Source organism: Corvus hawaiiensis, chromosome 18, assembly GCF_020740725.1.
Source record: "Corvus hawaiiensis isolate bCorHaw1 chromosome 18, bCorHaw1.pri.cur, whole genome shotgun sequence".
NCBI classification, from domain to species: Eukaryota; Metazoa; Chordata; class Aves; order Passeriformes; family Corvidae; genus Corvus; species Corvus hawaiiensis.
The window spans coordinates 13754385-13768643 of NC_063230.1; the positions used below are offsets into that span (position 1 = coordinate 13754385).

Here is a 14259-nt window from a genome sequence, read left to right on the forward strand (position 1 = left end):
CTGGGGGGTTTTGTCCCACTGTTATTTCACTGGCAACACCTATTGGCACTGTCTTTTTTCCAGGGCCACGCTGAGCTTTTTGCCTGCTGGTACCATCATCAAACTCTTTTACCGGGGGTTCCCCTTAGTTTGGTGCCTCGCAGTTGCTGTTTCCAAATTGCCATCTGCTCTCCTTCTACTTACACCTCTCCATGGGGCTGTGTAGGCTGCTTGTTTTACTTTGCTATAAAGGAGCGTATTATTTGTGTTTCTACTCTTGTGACCTTTTGGAGAGGGCTCGGGTCTTTGCAGGATCTTTGTATATTTTGAAGTGTATTTTACATACTTGGAAAAATAGCTGTGCTTATAGTGACATTAATATGGAATTGCGGAAGCAAACACAGCTGGCCCAGTGCTGCTATTTGAAGGAAAATTTGATGGGGAAGTAATTTGAACATAAATCTGTGACAGGTCTTTAAAAATATAAAAGAACAAAGAACTGGAGTTCTTGGAAAAATATTTGGGAAAATAAACACTTGCTTAGCTTGCGAAGATTTAGGACCTGATCCCCTGAGCTGTTGTAAATTTGACTTCCATAAGAGGTGAGGCAGTGCAGGATTCCTGTTCTGCACACTCCAAGCCCACAGCAGCACAAAGGGCATTTGCCAGGGACTGGTCTTTCATGGCTGGCTGTTATCAGTGGGTCTGCAGCAGGAGCAGGAGAGCTGGCTGGGGGGAGGGTGAAGATACCAAACTATTCCTTGGCAGCTCTAGGTCTAATTCCTGGTTGTGCCATGTGTTTTCTGGGTGACTTTGCATCACCTCATTGTCATCATATTTCTGGATTACCCATGGAGGAATTTGTCCAGAAGGCTCAGGAAGACACAGAAGAGAGGGAGCTCTGCTCCCACCTCAGCCCTCCCTGTGCTCTGACTGCATTTCCCAAAAGGTTTTGCTTTCACACGCTCACAGGGATGAACTCCTGGCTGTCTGTGCCTCCCTCCCAAATGCCACAGAGTGCACTTGGGTGTGGGAACTATGAATCACACACCTCCTCCTATCTCCCAGCAAACGCCCTCTCCTTCATCCACCCCTACAGGAATACTTGTATTCTTTATAGAAACACTGCCCATCTCGCCCACACCCAGAAGTCCCCAGATGTTATGTCTGAGTTCAGTGGTTATTTTAATTTATAATGCTTGGTTTAATGTATCCTAAAACGCATGTATTTTAAGTCGGAACTCCCCAGGGACCTTGTTCAGAACTAATTGCTTGCTGTTTGTGCAGTTCTTCAAATATGTTAAATGCTCTGTGAGGGCTTGGAATTACTCAGCTCAGCTCTGGTTTGGTCTTAAAATGGGTAGGGGTGTCTAGCTGGAGTGCGAGCCTGGGAATTGGGATGGATCAACCCTCATTCTGGCTCTGCAGAGATAGTATAATTTTGGGCAAGTTGACTAAACTGGTTACAGCTTGGATTTCCTGTAGGGGAAGGATAATGGTTTTATTTTTAATTGGGCTAAAAATGCGTGTGGAAGGGCTGACTACCGAAATGTTTGGAAGTTACAAATGGAATTTATCATAACTGTTATTATTAGTACGTCACTGAGAATGAATTTAGCTCAGATCATGTCTTCCCCCATAACAGAATAGGGGGGGATAAGCGGATTTCTAAAATCGCTCTGAAAAAGTAGTTTTTCTCATCATTTTGAGCATTTCCCATCTGCTGTGAGCACATCTCTGTTTTATTTCCTAAATATCTTTTCCTTCTGTTTCTATTTTAAAGTTGCTTTTGCCAAGACTTTACCTCCCAGTTCCTGCTGCCAGGATTGGGGCTGGGGGTGTGTGGCAAGCAAGGAATTACCTTTCAGATTTTGCACTTAATTGACTGGGAAGCCGTGGAATTCCCCGCACCACTTCCACTTAAGTTCTCGGTGCTTAAATCCCTCTTGCAGCCCTTAAGTTTCTTCCCAGCCCTGGTGATTACTTGTACCTTCTCCTTTCCTTGTGTTGTGAGAACTAAGAGAGGTTTAGAGTGGCTCAATTCACGGGGTCGAATACATTTCAGGCTGGGATTGCATTTTAGCCGAGTTTGTGCCCGTTCCAAGTTGGCAGGCTGGGAGTGCTGCTCCATGCACTCCATCACGTTTGTATCTCCATATTGCACAGTAAATGCAGGACACGCTGTTCGGGGCAAAGTCCTGCCAGGGCTACCAAATGTGTTCCACGCTGCAAGCAGCTTCTCCTTGTGCCTTTGGGGCTGCAGAGGGGGCTACGCTCACCCTGAAGCAGCTCCATCGATTCCCAGTCCTGGGGAGCTCTGGCACTTCCCCCCAGCTGCCTCCCCTGGAGATCTTTCGGAGAAAGTGGCAGGAAAGGCAGTGCTGGAGGGGGCACATTTCCGTGGGGCCTCCTTCACCCCTGAGGCAGAGACATCCCGAATAAACAGGCCCTGTTGCAGGGTGGCTTCTGCCCAGCTCCCTCTGGATCCCGCTCTCACATCTCTCTAATTGCATCATCCAGTGCCATGCACGGTGCAGTGTTTTAAAGGTGGCCAAGTGCTTTTTAACAGGACACTTTTCTGTCTGACAATTCTGCTTTTCAGAAAGCATTTCATGGGAATGAAATGTCAGTTTTGCCACATTTCCAATTGGCTGTCATGTTTTGTTCCTTTTTTCCCCCCCTCTCATTTCAAAATTATAAAAAAAGTAATTAAGCCATCTTAGTGGTAACAGTTGCTTCTTGGGTCATGGTTCTATGAAATATTTCAGCAGCTCCTTTCCATATTTTCAAGCACAGACATGGCAGAATTTTTGTCAGCTGGCAAACTGAAAGGACATCAGATTTCTCAGGAAATTCCATTTATCCTTACAGCTCCCTTTGAGTTGGAAGAGCAACCCTTTCCAGCATTTTATACGTGGGGAAGGGAGGTATAAGAAAACTAAATGATCCACCCAAGCTTCTAATTGAAGCCTGGTGCAGAGTAGGGCCCACACACGTGCCATTCACCATCCTTTCTCCAGCTCATGTCAGCTCTGGTAGGAATTTCTTACTCTTTTTCAAAGCCTTGGTCCCCAACACTTAGAATAATTTTTGTGCCTGTGGAATTTGGGGGCAGATTTAAAGATATGAATCACTTATCTGAGGAACAGTAGGCTCAAACCTCCCATATGTAGGCTGGTTTAATTTGAATTTCTTGACTTTTCCTAAGTGAGAAGCTGAATGTAGTTTCTTCCTTCTTCCAACCTTCCTGGCTCTACTGATATCCAAAAATGCAAAATGACATCTTGTCTCAGCCCACCAGAGCAGATGCAATGCAAGGGATTAGACTGGAATTTTTTCCTAAAATGCAGCATTCTGAGATGCTTTTGGAATTCGTGGCTGGGGAGCAGCGAGCGATGTTCACTTGCTGCTCACCCAGCGAGGCAGGGCACGCACAGCAAGGGGAAGCTGGCATGCATGGGCATGCAGGGCATGCATGGCGTGCAGGGCAGCACGGCCAAAACCCACAGGGTCACCCTGAAGGGGAAGCCAAGCTTGAGTCAGCAGGAGAGTCTCAGCTGATGGCAAAAAGCATCTCCTAGCTGCGCTCAGACACAAGAGGATGAACAGCAAAGCTCCCTGGCTGAGGGATGGAGCCAAGGGGGAGGGCGGTGTTTTGGGGTGCAGAGGGTCTGAGAGAGGCTGGAACAGCTGGGTATGCAGAGGGATGTGGGTGTTTGAGCTCTTGCATCCTCATGCTCTGTGTGAGGACCACTGATGGAGGTAAAAGGGAGCAGCAGCTCCAGGAGGAGCTGCACAGGGGTCCAGAATCCTGCCCAGGTGTGCAGGAACTGTGTCCTGTAGCTCTTCATCCTTGTTGGAGCTCTTCATCCCGAGATTTGGTTCAGAATAGACAGAAGTAGCTGTGTGAAGATATCTGTAGTGCAAGAGCTGTGTAGGAGGACATAACGAGCTTCTGACAGATGGAAAAAGCCTGATGAATCCTGAAGTCATGGATGAGATCCAGTTGTCCTGGCGTGTGTGTCCCGCCAGCATCTCCTGCCCTTCAATTAACCTTTAATTAACCTGGATTTGACCTGGGTGAAAAGTCAGGTTTGACGTTTTCAGACACAATATAAAGGAAAACATGGGAATTTGAGGGAATGGTGATGTGAATTTGTTAAAAAAATACAATTTTGGTTGGGAAAGAGAAAATTTAAAAAGTGGTGTTTTGGTTTTTTTCTTTTTTTTTGCCAAGCCCTAATGATTTTTTTTCAAAAGTGGTTGATTAAGTCTAATGAAAAAAATTATTGAATCCGTTACTGAAGGCCTAATTCTCTATCTCATGTAAATTAGAAGTCAGTCTGAAATGAAGCCATGCAGGTGTCTTGCAGGAATTACTTGGTCCAGCGTAATTACTACAGAGTAAGTGAATGTTCCTCTGAAAAAAAGCAGAGGACGTGATAGGAGAGGGGCACATCAGCTTTGAGGCATGTTGTTTGGAGATATGAATGCCTGTGGAAAAGCAGGAAGGAGACAATTAGAAAAATAGCAAGTAAAATTCTGTTACAGAGAATATTTTTCATCAGATTGGTTATGCCAGGCATGGATTTAACCCATCAAGCCAGTAAAGCCTTTCAGGCAAAAATAAGGATATCATAAAAGCGGGATGAATTAATTCCTTCTCAGAGGAAAAGACCACCCATCGAGTTGTGAACTCACTTTGATCCAAGCACATGAACCCAGCTAGAACTTGAAGGAAATTTTTAATGGTGTAACACGAGCTCCAACTGGCCATGAGGCATGGGGCAAACCCATCACAATTCACTGTTAAGTAACGCTCCAGGTCTCAGCAGTGCTGTTTCACTCCACCATATAACTAAAAGATCCCTCTTGGCTTTGCTTTTAATTAATTAAGTCACAGTAGTGGCGAGCGTGGCGCTGCAGCAGTTTCTTCCTGCCTAATTGTTCTCCAGGCATATTTGCAGCACTCCTGTTGTAATCCCAGGCTCGTTTCAGGAGTCAAGCTGCACAAATGAAGTTCCTGCTATTAAAAACAGTTTGTTTCCTATTCCTTGGCAATCTGTTCTTAACGCTGAGCCTCGCTGGAGCATGGACTTTTTATTTTTGGCAATTTTTTTAAGCCAAAAAATGATGACATTTACCAGCTACCACACTGCTCTCAGACTCTAGCCATGCTCAGGAAATCAAAGTTTTCCATGTCAGCATCATATTATTTTCAGCAGCGTCAGTCTGATGTGCCCAGTTTGATAGATCCTGGTGCAATGGCATAATTATTTTCCTCCCTCAGTCTAGGATAACTCGCTCCTTTTCTCTCCTTCCTGCATTATGGTCTTTGAGCAATGAAACTCATTTTTTCCATGCAGACGCTCCTCATATTAGAAGATACTGCACTCCCAAAGGTTTGCAGGCAGGAGAATGTATTTTATATCACATTGCTCTTATTCCCCATCTTAAACTGCAGGACAGACACAGCAAATTAAATCAATTTATGCTTCGTCACATCTGTTTCATTTGTATCAGACTGGTGCCACAGAAGCAGAAACCATTCTTATTCTCTACACACTGCTCGAGCTAAAGTTGAGTGGCTTTACACATAATGAAACTCATACTTCAGCTCTTTAAAATGATTGGACCTGGTTTATGTTTTTAAAGCAGAGTGACTCGTGGTTGCAACCTGTCTGTTATTGATGGGAAAAGGAGTATTTCCTTTCACCCTCTCTGTTCACCTCTCTGGGTTTATCCTGTAGCTAAGGCAGTCCCTGTTGTTCCCCAACAGGATCAGGACAGCCCCAGGTGTGAAGATCACGGACATCAGGGTCAGTGATGCAGACCAGTGGGGGGTGCAGGAGGAGACGGACAGCGCCAGGACCACGGCCACCCTCACCTGTGTGCACAACGACCCGGGCGCCGAGGACAGGTGAGCCCTTCCTGCATGACTCCGTGCCAAATGCTGCCAGACACACACAAACACTTCTGCAGTGAGCCATAATATTCCTCCTCAGCCTCCTTGGAAAAGCTATAGGTGATCTGATGAAAGCTTTTCTCTCTTTTGTTTCACTTCCGAGCTTTTGGAAGTGGATTATTTAATTAAACTGGAGGCAGCCCCCAGTCCTAGCTCACATCTGCTTTTCATGACCCTTCAGGGCGGCAGAATTCCTGTTGCCAAAGAGCCAGCAGGAAAAAATGAACTAAAATAGAGAAATATGGAGAACAATTGAAAGCAATATAGGACAATGCTGCCTTCTTTATTTGAAAGCTGTGAAAGTAACAGCAATTCACTGTTATTCATTATTGCTGCAAAACTCCTCTGAGCGTCTCTGAACTCTCAGAATGCTCCATCCGTTTGTTATGGGAAGGGTCCCACCAGCTGGATCAAAGGTAATGAGAAATGTACATTGTTAGTCAGAATTACGGATTGTACAAACCAAGCAATTTCTCCCCATTATCCTGCAGTTACTCTACAGTTAAAGTACACGTGCATAAACTCAGCTAGGAATTGTATAATAATTAGGAAATCACAAAACTTTATGTCAAAATTTTTATTTGCAGAGTCTTCTGCATCCATCTTTTTTTCTGAAAACTTCTGTTAAGGGGGGAAGACAGTTGCTAGTAATTGCTTAGACCTAGGAAGGTTACTGTCAGAGGTTTGGAGTACAAAGAGAATTTCTACTCTGTTTAGTTTCTGAAGCTGTATTTGAGGAGCAAACAAATCCCATCCAGCCCTGGGAACCTGCCATAGAGGTGTTGAGGGGAAAGATATTTAATGTGGAAAGATATTTAATTACTTTTTAGCAACAGGCACTGCTGAGGAGAGTTTTCCTGGCTGTGTAGAACAGCCCTGGTGAACAGCAAGGGAAAAGTGCCTGGGTCTCTCCAGTACCGAGGCAGAGTGGAGGCGACTGAGTGGGATGCAGACATTTGCCTTGTAAGCCTGTGAAGTGAGGGGAGGTGATTCCCCACTCAGAGTCTCTGCAGAGATGCTCCAGAGCCTCGTGGCATGAATTCCAGGCAAGCCCTTCCCTTCATTAGCTGTTCCATGCATTTGCTCCCCAACTGAAGAAAAAAAGAGGGATAGGAGAGGAAAGGAAAGAAAAAAGGCAAGGAGAGAAGAAAAAGGCGAGGTGGGGGAAGACTCCTCTTGTTTCTGAAGCACATTTGTAAGATGCAGTTCTGAGGTGATGCAGGAAGCTCCAGCCACCTTCCATCCTTACTTTGCTGGGGTTTCATGGGCTGCTGCTGTGATAAAGCAGAGCTCTGGCTGCTGCCTTTGGCACTTTGTCTCCAAGTCCACTGTCTTCTGACAAGGTGTCCCAGCTCCCCCCACAGCTGCTGCTGAAGCCAGTGGGTCCCTTTGGGGGGTGGGAGTGCAGGGGCCTGGCTCGGAGGGGACCTTTGTGCCTGTCCTGGAGCTCTGAGGTGACACACGGGTCCAGCAGGGAGGGCTGAGCCTGGCTCAGCCCCGGTGGCTGATGTGGGTGGCTGGGCAGGGTCTGCTCCCTGTGACCCTCACTGGGCTCTTTCCTCCAACAACTGTGACCTCTGTTCTCTTTGGAGCGAGGTGGAAAGCCATCAGTTTGAAAGTGAAATACTGAGGTTAAAGGAAGACTAAAGAGCATCTGGTGTTACTGAAATCAAAATGAAGGAACTATTTTTAAATTTGGACCAAAAAAAAAAAATAGCCTGAACACTGAAACTTACTGCCTTGTATGTGGTTTCACTAATCCATGAAATTATACCTGTCACAGTAACTTAGTTTTTATTAAAACTGAGTTTTTCTTTGTGTTGAACTGTTAAATTGCACAAAAGCAATGAATCTCAAGTTAATTAATACTTTGACCCTTTCCTTTGTGAGATTAGTTTAATATTTTTGGATTAATTAAAGTATGCAAATAGAAACTGCTGAAAGATCACTTCCAGATTTGCAAATATTGTAGTGCTTAGTGTAAATATTTAACTTTGATCTTTACTTTAATTTGCCTTTTTGGTCACAATGGTGGCCCTCCTGTTTCTTTTGAAGAATGTCAAGTGTTTATGTGGAAGTTCTGCTGTTTCATTTAAATGATCAGAGACCTGAACTTGCTTCTCTTAAGGTCAATGTGACAAAATTGTCGCTAGACCCCATTCATGTGCTTCTCATTTTAGCAATCCAAGGAGCTTCATTAAAGGCAGTTTATGTCTGAGTGAGAGTGCAGGAGCAATCTCTTTCATGGCAGAGCAGAAGCTATTAGTAAACAGAATCCTATCCACCTCGGGGGAGATGCTTTTTTCTCTCTTGGAATTAATTTCACTTCTGCTGACTCGCCCAGCTGGTAGAGGAGCAGTGGGTAAGCCAGGACTAAGCCTGTGAGCCGAGCTTAGCTTATTTCTGGGTAAGAATTGGCTGAGTTCATGATGGGTTTGAGCTGCCCTCGGGCTTTGTGCGGGGGGGAAAGCCCTGTCAGCCCCGTGGGCTGGCACAGCTCCGGGAGCTCCGGGGAGCCTGAGAACACCCGCGAGTCAGAGCCCCCCGGAGGGAGATCCGCGCCCTCCCGGTGCCCTTCAGCCCGAGTCAGCTCTGCTCTGGCTGCCGCTGCTCAGCTCTGATAAGAGCCCCTGACAGACCCTGCCTGCAGAGAGAGCCGTGGCTCTGCGCTGTGACATGTTCCTAATCCCGTCTGCGTTCCTTTCAGCCCGAGTTATCAGCTGGAGCATTTTCAAATTTGCTTACTTTTCTAATCTTTCTCCTTCTCCCCTCTGCAGTGTTACTGCTATCGTGAGTTTTTCATCTCCATTTCTCACATTTCCCTACGCAAATTGAGTGTCCATTAAAATGCTTTAAATTAAGACCTTTCCTCCTTTCATGCAGAGTGCATCATTGCCTTTCTGTGCATTACTTAAAAAAAATTCCTTATCACAATGTTTCAGGCAGTTTACATTATATTCTATTAAAAATCCATTTTGTCCCAGGTTGTAACAATTCATAGATTAAAGCCTTCCAGAGTGTGTTTTGTTAGGAATACATTCATCAATTCACCTCTTTAGTAGTCCCATAAGTTTGCATTTAAAACCTCTTTTTTGATAATGTAGTTGAACAAAGAGCATAAAAAGACAAGATTTATTTTAAATACACACGCACCAGTATATGTGCCCACATCTTTTCTCATCTATGTGGAGCCTTGCTTTGCCCTTACTTTTGCTGTCTCAAAGGACTTTACTTCTGGTAGCTTGTTGAGTGAGGAGATTGATTGTTGCCATCTGCATCTCTTCTCCCTCATGCTCTCTCCTTGGGTAGAACTCTTGAGAATCTCATTTTGGTGGGGGTAGTTGAAGCAGCAGTGTTTTGGCTCAAAAAGACACAGTTTATTCTTCAAGCACAAATAGTTTTGCTTTGTGCCTGCAGCTGGGACACAGCACTTCCATAGGAAAGGATCTTTATGGATTTCTGCTTTGAGTACAGACACATCCTGCAAGAAAGTCAGGGCTGGTGGGCTTTGCTGAAAACCAGGTGTTTTCAGCCCTCTGTGCAGAAGAGCTGAGCTGCTGAAGGGCTGGGATCTCACCGAGTGCTGTTGGGCTGGATGCTGAATTAGTGCAAGAAATGCTTTTGAAATACATGGCCAAAATTTGGGACTCTACCAGACACAAGTCCCTGGTGGTTTCCAGAAAACAGATGCCACTTTTGTAAAGACCTTGCAGGCTTTTTGCACTGTATTTGCCAAAAGATGGATGGAGCCTTGCAATTCTCGTGTCCTTTGCTCCTGAGAGTTCTCTGGAAGCATTTCAGGAACATGCCACAAATTAGCCTGCAGTGGGACCAGGGCAAGAGGGCTTGAAAAAATGCCCTGAGAGCCTGGTCTGTCTTGGCAAGCTGTGGTACCCCATAACTCAGGGCTGACATCCTGAGGAATAGGATTTCAGGAGCTTTGCCAGAGTGATTTAGCATTTTATAGGATTAGGTTATTTCAAATCAGTGCTGAGCAGGAGCTGAGTGTCCGTGGTCTCATTTAAAGGCTCCAGAATATGACATATTTCATGGTGCTCGGTGTTCTCCTTGCTGGAAAGCTGAAGAACAAACTCCTCTTGTGCCCCAGCCTTTGGTTCAGGACAGAGGAGATGGCACCAACACAAAAGCTGAGGCCAGAGAGCTGCAACTCAGCTCTGAAAGGGAATATACTGAGAGATCACTTTCCTTCCTCAGGAACACTGTCATTAAATTGCATTGGATTATTACCAGGTAAGGAGAGTCTGATCCTTGACAAACTAGTATTTTAATCAGGAAGGTTATATTTATGCTAACTAGCAAAGTTAATAAAATCAATTTAACCTGCAGTGCTGAGTAGAGTGTTATTGAGACCAAACTGGTTCTTCTCACCTAGGGATTATTTTATCTTCATGTCTATAATACGTCTTCTGTCTCTCAGGATATCCATCACTGCATAAATTAAACTTGCATGAGGGGCACTCAGCATGCAGAAGTAGAAAGAGTGAAATCTTCAGAGAGCTTTTTTCAAGTGTCCTCAGAAGTACTTATTCTGTTACCTGGAAATTTATATATTTTATAAATTGATGCAGACCACCTCAACTCTAACATTTGACATCCTCTGTCTTTAAACATGAATGAAAAATTAAGATTCTATTATGATCATTCAATTGCTTTACTATTTCAAGTGGTGTTTACAGAATTCAAATTAAATTATTTTATAAAACTGTAATTTAATGTGTATATATATCTTTAAAACAGGAAAAGCCGTTATTTTATGTATTCATAAGCATGCAAATACATCTTCCTGTTTTAAAATAATTCACTTATTTTCCTGTGCTTGTGACTACCCTTTGAACCAGGAATATCAGCCAAAAGATATAAAATTTGCTGCCAGTTAAGATTTCTGCATATATTTATTTAAAGTAAATATGTCTTATTGGAATGGATGATGAGCTGAGCAAAGATGTATCATTTGGGTTTGTTTTCAAAGCTTTGGGTATGTCTCGAAAACAAGAGCTGGGTTTCATTCCTCTCTGTGCTCACTTTGCCAGAGTTTGTGGCAAAGCTGGCACAAGGGACAGCTTTGAGCCTGTTGTCCCTGCACTGTGGGGAGCCCCATTCCCCACTGCAAATTCCAGTCCCCACTTTGCAGAGGGCAACGAGCAAATGCTCCACCTGGAACCTGAGGCTTCCTGGGGTACTCAGCACCCTCTCTGCCAGACTGAAGTTCTCTCTCAGGGCTCTTTAGAGGTGTTTTGCACGGAATCCCCCAGCACTCTGCCCACACTTGGGTCCTGTGTTGCCTCCAAGCCATCCAGAGCAGGAGTGTGGGGCAGAGGTTCCCGCTGTCTCCGCAGCAGAGCCTGCTGCAGTGCAGGGCTTTGCTGAGCTGATCCACTGCAGTCACTTGGCCTCTGGAGGCTGGGCTGTGGCTGTGCCCAGTGTCAGCTCAGCACAGGCCTGGCTGATGCTGCACTGAGCAGTTTGGTGCTCCTGTAAGATAAATAAGCCCAGAAAGACGGGCGGCTGCAGCCGCTGTAGCACACAGCAGAGTGCTGTTAGCCACGCTGGGGAGGGCATCAGGCCACGCACTCAGACACTTCCTGATGTGTTTATTGCCAGAGGAGCTCTCTTGGCCCCAGGACACGGAGTGTGTAAAGTGCCACCAGCAGCAGCAGTTGTCTGACGGAAGATCAATTGCATGTGTTGCTGTGCACAAAGGAGCAGTAACTGGTGCAGACAGACAGCCTTGCTCGGTCTTATTTTAGGCCATGCAAAGGCAGTGGGCTGGATGCCATGGAGTTCACATAGTACTATAGAGTGAATGAGTAAGAGGAGCAGAGGGAGAAAAGAAACACAAGGAGGTGTGTAAAGCAGACAGGAGAGAATCGAGAAGAGCTGAGGGAAAAAAGCCAGGGAGATGGGCAGGGAAAGCCTCTGCTGTCACTCCCTGCCAGACTGGGCTGATGTAGGTGAAGTCATTGGACTTCCTCAGGACCTCTTCCCACCATAAAAGCCATATTTCCATGAAGCCAGACTTCAGCTCGTTTGAAAAGGAAAGATTTAAATTATAAGTTAGGGGTGCTTTTAAGGTGTAGGAAGAAGCCACAAATGCTGTGGTGCTGCGTACTTGGGTGTTTCCCTCCTCTTCTCAGGCACGTGCTGCTTTCCTTAGGTCAGAGGTCTCATTGGCAAAGAAATTTGCTTTGGGTGTAGGGTGCCCATGGCCTTTAGATCCTGCAGGAGCTCATTCCCTGGCCTTTGGCCACCCCCAAGACAGCTCTGTCTCCTGAGCCATTGATGAAGAGGATTTTATCTTTAATGCACCAGTTTTCAGGCTGTGACCTCTATTGTGAGTGGCGGAGTCTGTTCTGCTTTGTGTAAAGAGCGTTCCAGTGAGAAGCATCTACACACATTTTCAAACATAAGCGACTCTACTGAGTCACAAAGAAAACCTGAGTTAGAGGAACTTTAACCTTTATTCTTCACATCTCTGCCTTTTTGTATGAAAGAACCCAGGCCAGCTTGGAAATGTTCCTTTTAGATGAAAGCACTGACACCTCACAGCAGCTTATAGAGCACATAAAAATAATAGACAAATTAACAGCAGTAGGAGGGACAACTTATTGTAGAAAACTGTGGTGCGAGGATCAAACATCACTTCTGGAGGGTCTTTCTTCCTCTTTTATTATTTCCTTTTTTTTTTTTCCATTCAAGGCCGAGAACAATGAAGTTGTTTGTCCATCTCCTGTAGGGAGCCTAATAGCCTGGAAGCCACGTGAATTCCCTCCTGGCCAGCCAGCTCTTTGGGATGGCTGTTTGTGCCTCTCTCTCAGTTGGGCTCAGTGCTGCTCTGGCAGAACCTCTAGCAGAGCTTGGTCAGAGGGAACAGTGGCTGCTAGAGCAGATAATTGCTCCTGGCTCCAAGATCATGACTTAGCCACTCTTCTTGTTCCATCTTACTCCATCTTGTGTTATAACCCAAGGGAATCTTTTTGAACAAATGCACCTTTGGCAGCTGGAGCAGCCTGGCGTGCAGTGCAGGAAGCCCCAGCAAAATCAATGTTCTGTTGTCTGGAAATTTTGGAAAATGAGGAATATCTTGTTGGAAGAACTCAATACAAACAGAGGCATGAAAATTACTTAGAAAATTGATGCTTGATAAAGATCTCTGGACTTGCCAAACCAGTAGAAAGCTTTGTGTAAATACGGAGAAATATGCAGAAAATTTCTTCTGGCAGCATTTTTTAAATGGGACTACAGTGAATTAGAAAAATATTAGGAAAAAAAACAACAAAACCCAAACAGTGGAACTCCAGGCCCTTTGGTCTCTTCCTTGGTGCAGAGGTGAACATGCAGAGAAGTGGCTTAAATAAACTCTTCACAAATGTGGTCCATAGAACCTGATCCAAAGCCTATTCTGAGCAACAGAAAAGCGAACCAAATCATTCTGAAATCAGTCTTGTTTTTTAATTTGACCTAATTACCTCTGGTTTTGGTATATCATTCCTCGATATGAAGCTTAATATTGATGTAACAGTTGGGAAAGTTTAATTTCAGGGTAGGGTGGTCTGTATAATTAGGATTGCAAGAACGTGGCAGGGGAGGCTGGGAGCCAATTTCCAGTGCATGCAGATGAGTGAATGACTGCTGCAATCATTATTCATCCATCAGAGCTTGCATGCTTTTTCCAGGTTGGATGCCAAAGGGAATGATGACATATTCACAATCAATGGGCTTCTCCAAGTCTCTGCTGGCTTCCTGTCTCTCTGTCCTGTGCAGCATGTTTTAATGGCCGTGGGGAGGATGACACGTGGGCTGCCTCAGGAGGTCCATGACGAAAATCTGAGCCATTGTGGGGAATTTCTAAAGCTTTGCAGAGTTCTGTGGGCACACTGCAGCCGTGCTTAACTGATAACTGAAGTCTGGGTGATAAAGCCCAGGTAACCACGGCTGCTGAATTCATCACTCTCATAACAGATGTCCTGACTCCAGGAACAGAATGATTGTGTGTTGGATTTTGGGGGGGGGTGTTTCCATAATTTAATCACCTTTTTCCCTTGATGGCTTGAAGTAGCCTTTTCCTTGGTGTTTGCTGGGCTGAATGCCCAGGAAACACAATTCTTAGTACAGTTCATGTTAAAAATGTGGGGTCTGCACATGTTTAGGTATCTGTGCAGCACCTTTAGATACCTCCCATCACCTCACTGATGGGAAAGCTTCACTGACCCTTATGGAGACCACAGAAGGAAGGTGGGGATGTGATGCAAACCATTATGCCACAGAAGCATGGCCTGACTGTTCTGTAAATATTG

General features: G+C 45.1%; 1 protein-coding gene across 2 annotated transcripts in view; it reads left to right on the top strand.

Moving 5' to 3' along the window:
• The window catches only part of TMEM132B (transmembrane protein 132B), a 220605-nt gene that overhangs the window by 94264 nt on the left and 112082 nt on the right, over positions 1–14259 (top strand). For both annotated transcript variants that reach the window (XM_048322808.1, XM_048322809.1), the window contains exon 3: positions 5759–5899. In XM_048322808.1, coding sequence (XP_048178765.1) covers positions 5759–5899 — 141 coding nt within the window. The remainder of the gene's footprint in view (positions 1–5758; positions 5900–14259) is intronic.